At 34.9% G+C, this 17721-nt stretch overlaps 1 protein-coding gene across 2 annotated transcripts in view; it reads right to left on the reverse strand.

Annotated features, from left to right (window-relative positions):
* SOS2 (SOS Ras/Rho guanine nucleotide exchange factor 2) overlaps positions 1-17721 on the reverse strand; it is a 99361-nt gene that overhangs the window by 44233 nt on the left and 37407 nt on the right. For both annotated transcript variants that reach the window (XM_030854909.3, XM_030854910.3), the window contains exons 5-8: positions 16018-16221; positions 11719-11862; positions 8709-8819; positions 5125-5223 (exon numbers count right to left, since the gene is read on the reverse strand). In XM_030854909.3, the coding sequence (XP_030710769.1) occupies positions 5125-5223; positions 8709-8819; positions 11719-11862; positions 16018-16221 (558 nt within the window). The remainder of the gene's footprint in view (positions 1-5124; positions 5224-8708; positions 8820-11718; positions 11863-16017; positions 16222-17721) is intronic.

Here is a 17721-nt window from a genome sequence, read left to right on the forward strand (position 1 = left end):
TCCCAGAAGGAGGAGAGAGAAAGGACCAGAGAAAATGTTTGAAGAGATTATAGTCGAAAACTTCCCTAACATGGGAAAGGAAATAGCCACCCAAGTCCAGGAAGCACAGAGAGTCCCACACAGGATAAACCCAAGGAGAAACACGCCGGGACACATAGTAATCAAATTGGCAAAAATTACAGACAAAGAGAAGTTATTGAAAGCAGCAAGGGAAAAACGACAAATAACATACAGGGGAACTCCCATAAGGTTAACAGCTGATTTCTCAGCAGAAACTCTACAAGCCAGAAGGCAGTGGCATGATATACTTAAAGCAATGAAAGGGAAGAACCTACAACCAAGATTACTCTACCCAGCAAGGATCTCATTCAGATTCGATGGAGAAATCAAAAGCTTTACAGACAAGCAAAAGCTAAGGAATTCAGAAGCACCAAGCAAGCTTTACAACAAAAGCTAAAGGAACTTCGCAAGGCAGGAAACAGAAGAGAAGGAAAAGACCTACAATAACAAACCCAAAACAATTCAGAAAATGGTAATAGGAACAGACATATTGATAATTACCTTAAATGTAAATGGATTAAATGCTCCAACCAAAATACACAGACTGGCTGAATGGATACATAAACAAGACCCGAACATATGCTGCCTACCAGAGACCCACTTCAGACCTAGGGACACATATAGACAGAAAGTGAGGAGATGGAAAAAGATATTCCATGCAAATGGAAATCAAAAGAAAGCTAGAGTAGCAATACTCATATCAGATAAAATAGACTTTAGGGCTTCCCTGGTGGCACAGTGGTTGGGAGTCCGCCTGCTGATGCAGGGGACACGGGTTCGTGCCCTGGTCCAGGAAGATCCCACATGCCACGAAGCGGCTGGGCCCGTGAGCCATGGCCACTGAGTCTGCGCGTCCGGAGCCTGTGCTCTGCAATGGGAGAGGCCACAACAGTGAGAGGCCCGCGTACCGCAAAAAAAAAAAAAAAAAAAAAAGACTTTAAAATAAAGAATGTTACAAGAGACAAGGAAGGACACTACGTAATGATCAAGAGATCAATCCAAGAAGAAGATGTAACAATTTTAAATATATATGCACCCAACACAGAAGCACCTCAATACATAAGGCAACTGCTAACAGCTCTAAAAGAGGAAATCGACAGTAATGCAATAGTAGTGGGGGACTTTAACACCTCACTTACACCAATGGACAGATCATCTAAACAGAAAATTAAAAAGGAAACACAAGCTTTAAATGACACAATAGACCAGATAGATTTAATTGATATTTATAGGACATTCCATCCAAAAACAGCAGATTACACTTTCTTCTCAAGTGCGCACAGAACATTCTCCAGGATAGATCACATCTTGGGTCACAAATCAAGCCTCAGTAAATTTAAGAAAATTGAAATCATATCAAGCATCTTTTCTGACCACAACGCTATGAGATTAGAAATCAATTACAGGGAAAATAATGTAAAAAACACAAACACACATCTATGGTCAACTAATCTATGACAAAGGAGGCAAGGATATACAATGGAGAAAAGACAGTCTCTTCAATAAGTGGTGCTGGGAAAACTGGACAGCTACATGTAAAAGAATGAAATTAGAACACTCCCTAACACCATACACAAAAATAAACTCAAAATGGATTAAAGACCTAAATGTAAGGCCAGACACTATAAAACTCTTAGAGGAAAACATAGGAAGAACACTCTTTGATATAAATCACAGCAAGATCTTTTTTGATCCACCTCCTAGAGTAATGGAAACAAAAACAAAAATAAACAAACGGGACCTAATGAAACTTAAAAGCTTTTGCACGGCAAAGGAAACCATAAACAAGACGAAAAGACAACCATCAGAATGGGAGAAAATATTTGCAAATGAATCAACGGACAAAGGATTAATCTCCAAAAAATATAAACAGCTTATGCATCTCAATATTAAAAAAACAAATAACCCAATCCAAAAATGGGCAGAAGACCTAAATAGACATTTCTCCAAAGAAGACATACAGATGGCCAAGAAGCACATGAAAAGCTGCTCAACATCACTAATTATTAGAGAAATGCAAATCAAAACTACAATGAGGTATTTGTTATCAATGCTTTATTAAAAAAAAAAAAAAAAACTACAATGAGGTATCACCTCACACCAGTTAGAATGGGCATCATCAGAAAATCTACAAACAACAAATGCTGGAGAGGGTGTGGAGAAAAGGGAACCCTCTTGCACTGCTGCTGGGAATGTAAATTGATACAGTCACTATGCAGAACAGTATGGCAGTTCCTTTAAGAACTAAGAATAGAATTACCGTATGACCCAGCAATCCCACTACTGGGCATATACCCAGAGAAAACCATAATTCAAAAAGACACATGCACCCCAATGTTCACTGCAGCACTATTTACAATAGCCAGGTCATGGAAGCAACCTAAATGCCCAACAACAGACGAATGGATAAAGAAGATGTGGTACATATATACAATGGAATATTACTCGGCCATGAAAAGGAATGAAATTGGGTCATTTGTAGTGACGTGGATGCATCCAGAGACTGTCATACAGAGTGAAGTAAGTCAGAAAGAGAAAAACAAATATCGTATATTAACGCATATATGTGGAACCTAGAAAAATGGTAGAGATAAACCGGTTTGCAGGGCAGAAATTGAGACACAGATGTAGAGAACAAATGTATGGACACCAAGGGGGGAAAGTGGTGGCGGGTGAGGTGAGGGTGGGATGAATTGGGCGATTGGGATTGACATTTATACACTGATGTGCATAAAATGCATGACTAGTAAGAAAAGAAAGAAAGAAAAAAAGGTATAGGGAAGATAATCATAAAAGATTTGGAAAAATTATAAATACTTAAAAGATATCTGCACTCAGATTGCTTTACAAGCATCTTCAAGTTTATGTACCATCTAAAAGAAAGGGAAAATAGAAATCATAGAAGATACTTTTTGTACTTAAGCAAGATTCATACTCAAAGAAAAAGTTTTACCCCAAGTCAACAGATTAGCATATAAATACATATAAATGTTCATTTGTAGGGGTTTTGTGTGTATGTATTTATTGAAATAAAATATGCATATTTCTTTTTTATGATTCTTTGCCTTATTTTTAATTAACTGACCAACTACTAGTCCCAGTCACAACGGCTAAGAGTACTTGGAGTCCAGTAATTAATTGGTAGTAAAAGTAGCTGTGGCCTCAGGATGAGTCAGGGCATCATAGTCAATGTCTGATTTTAGATTCAGATCTCAGAGATTTTAAAAATCAATCATCCAGATAGGAGAAAAAAGTAAGCTTCAATTATAGTCAAGCCGGGATTTTTAAATGTTGGCAAATATTAGAAGGCAACTCTAAGACTAATGATAGGACTTCCAATTAGACATGAACATTCTCTAAAAATTTTTAGGAATCTAAATATACATCTGGGGCTGCTAATGTATTAGTCGTACGAAGCCTACACACAATAGATCTCATCAGTGAAACTAAACTCTTAGAAAAAATATGGAATATACTAAGTTTTAATTAATGCACAACAACAAGAAAAACAAATAGAAATATGAAATGCAAAGACAAGTCACAGAAGATATTTACAGTGGCAAAAGATTTGAATAACCCTATAAAAGGTTATCAAAAAGGCCAATAAACATATACCCAACCACATTAATAATCAAGAAAATACAAATTAAAAACACCGCATACCATTATAAATACACCATATGACAGAAATTTTAAAATATGAAAATATGCATAAAGAGACATCACCTGCATTCTGGTAGGAGTATAAACTGTAAAACCCACGTTGGAAAACTGTTTGACATCATCTATTAAATCTGAAAATATGCACACCCTATGACCAAGCAATTCCAACCCTGAGTATATACTCTAGAGACACAAAATGCATGCACATGTGTACCAAGAGATATAAAGAGAATGTCCATAGCAAGTGTTATCAGTAATAGCAAAAAACTGTTGTTCTGGGGCTTCCCTGGTGGCGCAGTGGTTGAGAGTCCACCTGCCGATGCAGGGGACACGGGTTCGTGCCCCGGTCCAGGAGGATCCCACATGCCGCGGAGCGGCTGGGCCCGTGAGCCATGGCCGCCGAGCCTGCGCATCTGGAGCCTGTGCCCCGCAACGGGAGAGGCAGCAACAGTGAGAGGCCCGCGTACCGCAAAAAAAAAAAAACAAAAACAAAAAAAACTGTTGTTCAACCAGGAAAGGATAAATAAATCATGGTTTATTCAAACAATGGAAGAAAATTAAACTAGAACAACATACAACCACATCAATGAATCATACAAATATAACTTTGAAAGAAGATAAAAGACACAAACTAATATATATAATTTGATCCAATTGATTAAAAAGTTCAGAAACAGGCTACATATATTTCTAGTGATATACACATAGGTGGTTAAAGTAAAGAAAAGCAAAAAAGTAATTACCATTAAAGTCAGGGTAGTGGTTTACCTCTGGTGTGTTTACGCATTACATTTATTTATTATAAAACATGTTTATGTTTTTATACTTTTCTCTATGTATATATCATAATAAAGTTTATACTACATATTAGAACTTTAGGAATTCAATATATTTTTATGTGTACTGATCTTTAAAAAGAGTTCAACTTTTACCATAACTTTATTTTTTAATTTGTTGCTTGGTTTCTAGCTATTACACTGCATACTGCATGTGGAAAAGGTGTCAACTTTAAAGCGTTTTTCTTGACAAGTTATAACAAGATGGAAGTTTAGAACAATGCTATACATAAAAGTTATTAATTACTTATATAAAATAAGAGTTAAACCATTGTTGCTGTGTCTCCAAAATATAATTTTTAAAAAGTCAACATTTTTATGATGTTATTACTTTGAGAATTTATATTATCAAATGATAAAGATACATTTTACTCTATCTACCACTTGGAAATGATATGAAGGTAAAAAATATAGGCGTTTCTCTATGGTCTGTGGAAAGAAGGGAGACATTTAAGATACTTTACTTTTATGAATAAAAAGTATGGAAAATAACATCAGATTTAAAAAAAGGTTTTAAGCCTCATAAATGCAACTATTTTTTTGCCTCAGGAAGCTTTCATCTTACCTTTAATAATTCAAAATAGTGCCAACAATGATATACTGGCACCAGCATAAGGCGTGGAAGGACATAACGAACTGCCTCTTTAAAACCATCAGCAATGGACTGCAAAGCAAAAAGACAAAAAACAGTATATCTCTGATATCAAGGTTATGTAACAGTAGTGCCTAACAGAAGCAGATTTTAAGAATACAAGTTACAGGGAATTCCCTGGAGGTCCAGTGGTTAGGACTCGGCACTTTAACTGCCGGAGCCCCGGGTTCAATCCCTGGTCGGGCAACTAAGAACCCACGAGCTGCACGGTGTGCCCCCCACTCTGCCCCCAAAAAAGAATACAAGATACAGACTAACAAAACTATAACAGGAAGAATGTTCTATATTGAAACTGAAGTGCTGTAAATCAAGTTTTTTCCTCCTTTAAGTTATCAGATAATTAAATATATACATTTCATCTTTCATGGCTAAAATAACTTTAACAATATTCTTCTCAGCTTTTCTTCAAAAGTTTTGGCTTCCACATACCCTAAAGGAATGCCGAAAAGCTATGTACTGTCTCACACATTTTTATGTCAATTTTATTAAAAATGTTTTAAGTAGTTACAAAGAATGTGTTTTGGGGGATGTGGTACATTGTAGATGTGATTTAAATATATTTCACCAAACAATGATCAAATAAATTTCAGATTTAGCTCATTTAATTTATGAAAAATGTCTGTTATATAACTTAATTGATAAAGCCAATCTTCACTGTCAAAATAAATAGCCAGATCAGACTAAATTTCTGCAACAAGTCTGACTTCATTCTTAACTTGAAATACACATGCTAATGTCACAGTCTTACATACAGCAAGCATCTGGAAGAACCTCTAACTGTTTCTAACATAAAACATGCAGGTATGAGAACTTTACAAGCCTCACCTCTCCTTTATCACAATGTCCAATGAATGATGAAGTACTTTTTAAAAAAAGGTAATATTCACCCTTGTTACAAACTTCTCATTTCTTAATTTTTAGATAAACATGACAAGACAAAGGTACATATGACATTTCAACTACCGAGAGTTTTTAACACAATCACCCCATCCCCTGCTTTTGGAACCCTTTTTGCTTTGCACTCAATAAACTCTCCTTCAGGAGCAATCCTTTTTTTTTTTTTTTTCTTTTCCCTGGCTGGTACCCTGGAGGTTTTTACACCTTGGATCAATGCATAATGAAAAATTCAATATGACGAGAAGTAATGTGTAAGAAAAATTGGAAGAGAATGTAACAACACAAACAAGGTTAGACTAGAAACTAATTCCCTTAAATATATCTGTACCCTTATATTGCCTGGAAAATCTTAGTGTATAGCTAGGGTTAGGTATATCCCAGTTTTGAAAACTAATAGTCTGCAGAATAAATGATTTTCTAAAATTTATAAGGCATTTAAAAGTTACTCATGTTGATTTTAAATGTCATTAAGGCTGACTTATTTCAAGTGGTATTTCTCCTCATCAGGTAAACACAGACAGAAGCAATATACAAAGTGAAGAAAGGGTTCGAGATGCTGCTTTTAAAATATATACTCATAGGTAAACCCTCCCATAACTCTCACCTATTGTTAACTCAAGTAAACTATAATTTGTTTAACAGACTTTTACCAGGATATGCAGAAATTAATTTCTTTTATCATTTAAGATAGTGATACAGATTATGCTAGAAATAATTTTATATATTTTATATACAGTGCTTTAAGTGGAACCAAGATGAAACTTTAAAATTAGCCTACAAAAATCATTTGTATTGTTAATTAGCACTGAAATGGCTACTAAAGTGCATTCTAAAATATTAACGCAACGTGTTTATAGTGTAAAATGATTCTCAGAGATTAAGTGACTTGATCAGGGTAAGACAACTATTAATTGGCTCAAAGCCAGAAGTTCTGACTCCAAAGCTCATATTCTTAAAGTATGCCTACATCTTCTAAAGAAGTTTTGTTGTGTTTTTTTAATTAAAAACTTTTATTAAAGTTTTTTGAGAAAACATTACTTTTTCATTTTACAAATGAAGAATCTGTTTTAAGTTAATACAGTACAAGTGAGTTTGGCCTGAAAAGGGGTTTTATATCTAACTCTGAATTTTACTGAATATCTGGAACAACAGCTTAAATAATTGGGTCTTAAATTCAAATTTCAAATCCCATTCAAATCCCATAGTAAGAATTACTAATCAAGTAAGAATAAAACAAGAAATGTTGTGAGTGCTTTTGATGAGTATGCAAAGATTTTATAAGCAGATTTTTCCATTTAACCAATGCCTACTTCATGGTTTATATGAATATATAAGATTTAACTTAAAGAATTATTCCTTCAATTAAGTAAATTTTGAGAATTAAGTGTAACTTTTATTCCAAGTTGACAAGTTTTTGAGTAGAGTAGAAGTAGAAGATAATAATGGGAACTCACAGTAAAGGAGGGAGGCAGGTAAGTTGTTTTGAACATTTATATTTGAAGTCCTCGTGGGATATTCAAATGAATTAGTTTAAAGGTCAGCTGGTTATATGAAAGTATATACATACACACACATACATCCACTGTTCAAAAGAAAGTTATGACTTGAGAATACAACTAGGAAGTCACCAGCATATAGGTGAAAGCAAAGGGCATGGATAAAGTCACCGAAGGATAGCACAGAGGAACAGAACAGCAGGGGCTGCTAACAGAAGTTGGGTAACACCTGCAACTACGGAGACTGAGAAGAAACCAGAGAAGATGAAAATTAGGTGTAAGTAGTATCATAGGAGTCAAAAAGGACAACAGGGGTACTAATAAATACTACAGACATAAATATGAAATCAAAATATCCACAGGATTTGGTGGTTAAGTTCACTGTCAAGGGCAGTTTTTAGTGTTACATCCTGATTAGAACACAGATGGTAGCAGTTTGATGGAGAATGATAAAAAGTAATATGAAGACAACTGGCGACAAATGGAAAAAACAAAAAGGGGACGAGCTAGAGTGACAAAGATTTGTTTATTTATTCGCTTGTTTTAGGACAATAAAGATTTGACCATATTCATATGCTAAGGGAGAAGAGCCAGTCTAAATGCAGGAAGTAGTAGTCAAGGATCATCAATGCCAATGTTACCTTTTCTTTAGGTGTTGAGAGAGTAAAAATATAATTTTTACTCTCTCTCCACTTACTCTCATTTTATCTAACTGCATTTCTGAACCAATTAACTTGCATACTCTCCATTAATATATCTATCTCCTTTAAATGACAGGCCTGATAGAGAAATCTGTATGAATATATGTGAGGATATTCTCCACTCTTCATGATTTTGGTTTTATCTCCTGTAGGGAATAAGATCCTGAAATAGCTCTCCATATTCATCTCTACATCTCAGATCCAGAATGTGCCAGATTTTTCTAGTCAATCAGTATTTGTGATGGTATTCTATAAAAGGTTTCCACATTAAGGACAAATTGAAAAAACTCAAGACAGAAAACAGAAAACAACCTAGAATAGGCTTACAATTAACAGATTTTGAAGGACTGGTGAAATAATTCTTTAGTTGCTTTATTAAAAATAACATTCAATTTAAGTTTACCTGAAAGTGTAGAGCCACTGCAGGTCTGGCCATCAACTTACTGAAATGTTCATTAAATTTTGGTGAAAGAATATCCTGTGATAATGTTTCATAAGGATCAAATGCTTGTTCCTATTTTTTTTTAAAAAGGAAAACGTGTTAGGTTTAAAAGAACATCTTTTCTACTAATATGGCACAGATTACTTAATGGCAAATTTTTATTTAAGTCCTCCATTAGGTTTCAGAATTTTTTTTATTTCAGGGACAAATAATGACTATGGCTGTAACTTGGAAATGTTTAATAAATGTAAGTAATGACCTTGGGCAATGGATGACAAGAAGCTACTGGTCATAAATTAGGTCACTGACTTGTGGTCACAAGTATCAAACTATTAAAATGTATACGCACATTTACCCCAGATAAACAAAAGGTGTACTTATTAGTAAAATAAGGCCAGGATTTGAAATTTCAGTTAGGTTTACCTAGGTTGAAATGAGTTTACACTGAGGATTATTTTCAAAGGAAGCAAAAAGTGATATTCCCACTGTTTTATCCACTCTCCACTTTTTCAAAATTAGAAAAAGAAAGCAAAGACTAACATACAGTAAACTAACAAAACAGAAACTGCCCATATTTTGTCCATGTTTATACTGAAATAAATTCCTATTATTTTATAATAATCAATATCTCCAATGTTTAGCTAGAACTAAGATTTGTTTCATTTTTGTAAGTTAAAAATGCAGTATGTTTTTCAGAAAATAACAAGTGTTGGCAAGGATGCAGAGAAATTGGAACCCTTGTCCACTGCCAGTGGAAATTGCAAAATGGCGTAGCCCCTGTGGAAAACAGTTTGGCAGTTCCTCAAAAAGCTAAACAAAGAATTACCATATGACCCAGCAATTCTACTCCTAAGTATATACTCAAAAGAACTGAAAACAGTGACTCAAACAGATACTCATATGCCAATGTTTACTGTAGCATTATTCACAATAGCCAAAAAGGTGGAAAAAGCACAAGAGTCCATCAACAAATAAACGGATAAACAAAATGTGGTACATACACACAACGGAACATTATTTAGTCACAGAAAGAGAGTTCTGATACATGGTATGACATGGATGAACCTTGAAAACATTATGCTAAGTGAAATAAGCAGACACAAGAGAATATTGTAATGATTCTACCTTTATCAAATACCTAGAATCAGCAAATTCACAGAGACAGAAATAGATTAGCGGTTACCAGGGGTTATGTGGGAGGGAAGAATAGGGAGTTATTACTTAATGAGTAGAGTTTCTGTTTGGGGTGATTAAACAGTTTTGGAAATAGATAGTGGTAATGGTTTATAATACTATGAATTTAATTAATGCTGTTAAACTGTACACTTAAAATGGTTAAAATGGCAAATTTTGTTATATGTTTACCACAAAAATAAAATAAAAATTAGAAAATACATTTTTTAATACATGTTTTTGAACCATGATATCTTTAAGAGTACAACAAGCAACTAGACTACAAATTAATATGCTACGATATCACAATATTAAAAAACTTCAGAGCAAGCCTGAAAATCGCGGTTAGGCATCAGTAACTGAGTATTTCTATACTATCAGTTCCATTGTCTACAAAATGGATGTAATTAAAGTGACTTACATTTTCAGAAAAATTAGGAAGAGATTATAAAACTAGCAAATTTACATGATATCTGAAGAAAGCACTTTTAATACCTGTTTTCCAGAAGAAATAAAAATGGCCAATGAGTATGAAAAGATGTATAACATCATTAGTGTAAAAAAAAAAAGAAAAATCAAAGAACAATGAAATATTGTTTTTTCCTACTAAACTAGCAAAAATTAATGGGGTAATAACAAAAATTAATGGGATAGTGAAGATATGGGTAAAAAGAGGGCCTGCATATACTGGAACTTATCTGGAAGTAAATTTGGCAAAATGTTTCAAAGTTCTAAAAATGTACCTAGTCTTTAGTACCACAATTCCATTTCTAGGACTGCATCCTAAAATAATTACTAGGCTATGAAGGCATTATACAAATATGTTTGTTACAGTATTGTTTACAATAACAAAAAGAACTGAAAAAACCTACATGCTTAATAATAATAGTTAAAATATAGTGTCTCCATAGAACATGGTACTTTCAGACTTTAAAAGCTGTGTTGAAGTATATTTATTGGCATGGAAAATATTCAAGATATTGAGTGAAAAAAAGCAGGTTATAAAATAGTAAGATCCTATTTTTGTAAATATACACAGGTTTGTATGAATATGTAGACAAATGTTCATAAGGATAAATAAATCTTATAAAGATAACTAATCTCTAGGTATTACAAAATGAAGTTATTTTTGTCTTATTATATTCATCTATATTTTTCTGAATATTTTTACAATGAGCTACGTTATTTTTATAATCATTTGAAGAACCAAAAATATGATTTGCATTTTGGGGAAAAAATATAAACTTCCTTTTTCATTTTTGGAAATTATGACTAAAATCCACAAAAGCTAAACAGCTATGGTCAATAAAATTTCTTTTCTTTCACCTTAAATGCACTTGCCATTAAAAAAAAAAAAAAAAACCTTGGGCTTCCCTGGTGGCGCAGTGGTTGAGAGTCTGCCTGCCAATGCAGGGGACACAGGTTCGTGCCCCGGTCCGGGAAGATCCCACATGCCGCGGAGCGGCTGGGCCCGTGAGCCATGGCCGCTGAGCCTGCGCGTCCGGAGCCTGTGCTCCGCAACGGGAGAGGCCACAACTGTGAGAGGCCCGCGTACAGCAAAAAAAAAAAAAAAGAAAACTTAAACATTACTAGTCTATCAACTTTTGCTATAAATATTATCATAATTACACTATAAAGTGTCACCATAAAGACAATGTAACTTTAGTTTGCTATTGGTTAAATCATAAGTATTTTTTATAGCAGCCAGCAGTGTCTTCTAATTTTCACAAATAATATCTTACCAATATCTTAATACAGCACTTAGGACTCTAATGAGAAAACAGTTTTGTAAACTTGCCTCTGCCAAATCTTCAAAACAGCTTCCAGCTAAGGGATGAGGGCTGCTTTCATCTGTCATTTCAACTGTGTCTTCAATTAAACCTAAAAGTTTCACGGTCAATTCATGTATATCTAAAATGTTACTGAAAATCTTTTCAATATCCTAAAAAAAAAGGAAGGTTAAGTAAGGCATGTCAGTTTGAGAATTTCATTTAAGAATTACTAAATATAAGTAATGTAAGTGTTAAGGATATTATTTTCACCCAATCACATACCAGTATATTTCAAGACATAAAATATTGAATATATTCCAAATTACAGCAAAAGTCAATCATGAATAAAGAAGAGAAATTTAAAAACCTCTTGGATTAGATTTAGAATTATTGAACAAAACTATATAGAATCTATATTTTCCAGTAAATTTACTGTAAATCTCATATGGTGGATGATTTAAGCAACTCTTTACCTAAAGAATTTTGGCATTTGAGTATTTTAAAATTGGCTAAGTGCTAAAAGTCTTGATCAAGGTCTCACAGAGCTGGTTAATGACAAAAGCTGGGATCAAAATAAAGATCTGACTCCTAATCCAGACACAAACTGGTTTCACAATATGTGGCCTGTCTCTTGAATTTGAGGAGGAATTAAAGATTTCATTCAAGCTCTCAGCTGTGACTTTTATCTGGGTTAAAATATGTTAAGTCCTCTGGAAATAAAAAGACCATATGACTGATTATCCAGGTTATGGCCAACTATTTTTACTCACTCTGCATCTTGTAATGAAAGCATCACAGATTAAGGAACCTGACAGACCTGAGTTTGGATCCTGGCCCCACTACTTGCTAGATGAGTGACCCTGGATTAGGACAATAATGACAACTATAACAGTTTACATTTCTTGTTATTATGTTCCAGGCACTACTGTAAGTATTGATTACTTGACATGTAATTTCAAAACAGCCTTATTAGATAGATACTATCATTATCCTCATTTTACGAATGAGGAAACAGGCACAGAGCAGTTAAGTAATTTGCCCAGGGTCACACAGCTGGTATATTAATACCTACCCATAAAGTTCTTAAGAGGATTAAATGAGATGATTTCTATAAAATGCTCCTGGCATATATTAGGCCTTCCACAAATGTGAGCTTTCTGAAAACATAGGAGTAGGGCCCAAAGGAGTAAATTAAGATCAAGAGTCATTCATTCTTTTATCAAATATTTACTGAGTTCTATGCTCTGACCTTAGATGGCCTTTATTTCAAAAGTTTACAGTCTCATCTATGCTGAAAAAATATAGTAGATATAGAGATAGAGAAAAGGGATTCTCTCTTTCCCTTGACCCTTCAGTATTATAATAAAAATTTTCTATCAAATCAGCACAAATTCAGTGAAAAGAGACCCATAAAAATTAATTCCTGAGGAATGAAAACTGACGGGACACAGAAACGGCAACGAGGATAATATTAGCTAGTAGCAATTGTTATTAGCTAACAGCATTTGTTAAGCTTTTAATTTTTCACACCACTATAGACAAAACCTAATTATACTGTGGTATAAAAGAACCAAAATTCAAGTTCAACCTCCATAACTTATCATAACTATTTTATGTCAATTTCCTCACCGGTAAGCTAGAAATGATAATACCTGTCCTACCTATCTCAGAGAATTGTTAAGGGTCACACAAAATAGGAGAGTACTTTAAAAAACATAAAATGTTGACTACTTAAGGCAGTGTGTCCAGTAGGAGTTATTATCAAATGTTAAACTAAATATGCATTTTTTAAAAAAGGATAAAAGCCAATTAAAAACACCTTAAGAATGAAAAAGCTAAATCAGGGACTTCCCTGGCAGTCCAGTGGCTAAGACTGCATGCTCCCAATGCAGGGGGCCGGGTTCAATCCCTGGTCAGGGAACTAAATCCCATGTGCTGCAACTAAGAGTTCACATGCCACAACTAAAGATCCCACATGCCACAACAAAGACCCAGTGCAACCAAATAAATAAATAAATGTTTTAAAAAGAAAAAAAAGCTAAATCAGTTCCTAATCTTAAACACTCGGCCAGCTGTGTCTGAGCATCACTTCTATTAACTCATGTAATAGTTATTTGGTGGAGGAAGTCAGGAAGTAAGAGAAAAGCCAAATATTTAAAGTGAAAGACACTCAGGGACTTCCCTGGTGGTACAGTGGTTAAGAATCCGCCTGCCAATGCAGGGGACACGGGTTCAAGCCCTGGTCCGGGAAGATCCCACATGCTGCGGAGCAACTAAGCCCATGCGCCACAACTACTGAAGCCCGTGCACCTAGAGCCTGTGCTCCTCAACAAGAGGAGCCACCGCAATGAGAAGCCTGTGCACCACAACAAAGAGTAGCCCCCGCTCGCCGCAACTAGAGAAAGCCTGCACGCGGCAACGAAGACCCAATGCAGCCCAAAATAAAAAATATAAATAAAAATTTTAAAGGTCATTAAAAAAATAAAGTGAAAGACACTCAGACATCTAAGAAAAAACAGATCACATGAGAAATGAAGGAAAGAAAAATAAATCTAAATTTAACCCCCCCCCCAACAAAACAGTATTTGTCTAGCTAGATTCCTTAGAGTGGACTTCAGAACCTAGAGAGGTAGGAAAAACATGGACAAGTCTCCCTGGATCCCCATCCTACTCACCCCATTCCTATGCTGTCTTCCAACAGTGGAGCTCTGCCTTTGCTTATTTGACATTCTGTATAAACTTTTATTCTTCAAAAGTTCCACTAGTAAAACTTTAAACTACACCCTAAAGTACTTACCAAAAGCCAGGAAAAAGCATAAGTCTTTCTTCTCTAGACCATACATTTCTTTCACCATCTTCAAATGAATGACTATAAATCTCAAATACTGCACAGCAGAAAAAGATCTTTTATTTTTTAAATTTTTTATTTTTGGCTGTGTTGGGTCTTCGTTGCTGCGTGCAGGTTTTCTCTAGTTGTGGCAAGCGGGGGCTATTCTTCGTTGCGGTGGCTTTTCTTGTTGCGGAGCATGGGCTCTAGGGTGCGTGGGCTCACTAGTTGTGGCTCACGGGCTCTAGAGCGCAGGCTCAGTAGTTGTGGCGCACGGGCTTATTTGCTCCGCGGCATGTGGGATCTTCCTAGACCAGGGCTCGAACCCGTGTCCCTTGCACTGGCAGGTGGATTCTTAACCACTGAGCCACCAGGGAAGCCCGAAAAAGATTTTATTCCAGTGTAATCCCCCTAATTTTGTGTCTAATTTTCATTGTCACTGCACTTATTATATATTAGTATAACAATTCACATATTAAAAAACACACAATATCCCCAATGTTCATAGCAGCATTATTTACAACTGCCAAGATATGGAAGTAAGGTAAGTGTCCCTCAACAGATGAATGGATAAAGAAGATGTGGTATATATACACAATGGAATACTGCTCAGCCATAAGAAAAAAAATGAAATATTGCCATTTGCAGCAACATGGATGGACTTGGAGGGCTAAATGAATTAAGTCAGACAGAGAAAGACAAATATCAAGTATATGCGGAATCTAAAAAATACAACAAACTAGTGAATATAACAAAAAAGAAGCAGACTCACAGATAAAGAGAACAAACTAGTGGTTACCAGAGGGTGTGGGTAGCAATATAGGGTGAGGGAGTGGGAGGTAAAAATTACTGGGTGTAAGATAGGCTACAAGGATGTACAGCAATTCCCCTACATACGAACGAGTTCCGTTCCGAGAGCAGCTTCGTAAGTCCGATTTGTTCATAAGTCCAACAAAGTCAGCCTAGGTACCCAACTAACACAATCCGCTATACAGTACGGGACTGTAATAGGTTTATAATACTTTTCACACAAATAATACATAAAAAACAAACACAAAATATAAAGAAAACATTTTTAATCTTACAGTACAGTACCTTGAAAAGTACAGTAGTACAGTACAACAGCTGGAATACAGGGGCATGTTTGCATCTTTGAAAGTTTGCAACTTGAAGGTATGTATGTAGGGGACTTACCATATTGTACAACCTGGGGAATATAGCCAATATTTTATAATAACTGTAAATGGAGTATAACCTTTAAAACTTGTGAATCACTATGTTGTACACCTTTAATTCATATAATATTGTATATTAACTATACTTCAACAAAAAATCTGAAAAAAATGAAAAATAGACAAAGCTAAACAACCCCACAATACTATATAAAACAATATTTTTTCTACATACTCATAAAGTATATGAAGTTACTATTTATGATTTTAAGCTACTATATGACTTTTTGGGGTAGACAGAATTTCAAACCCAAAAAGGTACTTACAGAAGGTTTAAACAGGTCTCTGTCAGAAAGAAAAGCTTCTCGAAACACTTTTATGATCATATTTAGTTCCCGTAGATACTGTCTTTCTTCTGCAATTTCAGTTCTGACAAGGTCATAGTAGTTTAATTCACCTGAAGAACTAGGTTCATCTTCACAAAGAGAAACCAAGCCTATGTCATCCTGATCAAACATGTCCATCAAAACCTAAGAAATATAAATCAGTAATGGATAAATTTATTTTCCTTACTGTTATAAGACCATCTCAAAGTACTTGGAATTAAAACATTATTAAACAATGAGAGTTGTGTGTATTACAGGCTAAAATTGTAAGAGAAAATCCAAAATAAGAGAAATATGAAAAGTTGAAGTGAGATAACATTCAAATGAAACTGGATATGGAGAAATAAATATTTATGAAAATAAGATAAATCTAATAGTGAAATATATATATACATATATGTACATATATACATGTATGTCTGTGTGTATATAAATACAGGTACATACGCACACATAAACATAAAATATATAATAGCAAAAAGAGCACACATTTGGAGAACAACAATCTGAACCAAAATTCCAGTTCTACCACTTACCTGTGATTACAGACAAGTTATTTATTCTTTTGAAAGTCAGATTCCTTATCTGTAAAATGTAACTGATCAAAGAATTCAATGAAGTAATGGACATAAAACGCATACTATTAGGTCTGGCAAACAGTAGGCATTCAAAATGGTAGCTTTTTGTCCTACTGTAAGGATGCTTATGTGCACTTGAGTAGAGTTTAAAGGAGAAAAGTGAAATGATACGCAAAATGTATTAACAGCGTGATGCTTTTCTGATGCATATTCACTACATCAACAACTGCTATTAAGTACATTTGTTAAAATCAAGCATCTCCTGGAACTTCCCCTGGTGGTCCAGTGGTAAAGAATTCACCTTCCAATGCAGGGGATGCAGGTTCCATCCCTGGTCAGGGAACTAAAACCCCACATGCCGCGGGGCTACTAAGTCCGTGTGCCACAACTGCTGAGCTTGCCCGCCTCAACTAGAGCCCACGTGCCGCAAAACTACAGAGCCCACGTGCTCTGGAACCCACGCACCATAGCTACAGAGTCTGCGCGCCACAACTAGAGAGAGAAAACCTGCACACCACAACGAAAGATTCCACATGCCTCAATGAAAATCCCATGTGCCACAACTAAGACCCAACGCAGCCAAAAATAAATAAATAATATATAAATCTTAAAAAAAAAAATCAAGCACTCTACAGATGCTTAAATTGCTATAGTGACAATTTCCCCTTTCAGAAAATAGTGAAGATTGCTACTATGTTTTTAAGTCAACCAACAGGCAAGAACTAGCTGTATATCAAAAGCAACAGGAAAAAGGTGACCATACTTCTTAGAATTAAAAATAGTTTTAAAAGAAAAGAAAAATTGGACCTACTTAATTATATACTCCAGACTGACTGAAAACTACTTTCTTAGAGTTTAGGGGAAAAAAAAGGCACAATCCCAAAAAGGAAGCTCCAGAAAGTAAAACAATTTCAAGGGGATGAGAGGAAATTCTAACAATACAGTATGAGATATTCATTCATTCATTCTCAAAAACATCTATTGATCACCAGAAATTGTGCCAGATGTTAGTAAGACACAGCAATATGCAAAATAAACATGAACCCTGCCCTCCTGATCTTCTTTT

The sequence above is a fragment of the Globicephala melas genome, chromosome 2, assembly GCF_963455315.2.
Source record: "Globicephala melas chromosome 2, mGloMel1.2, whole genome shotgun sequence".
Classification (NCBI taxonomy): Eukaryota; Metazoa; Chordata; class Mammalia; order Artiodactyla; family Delphinidae; genus Globicephala; species Globicephala melas.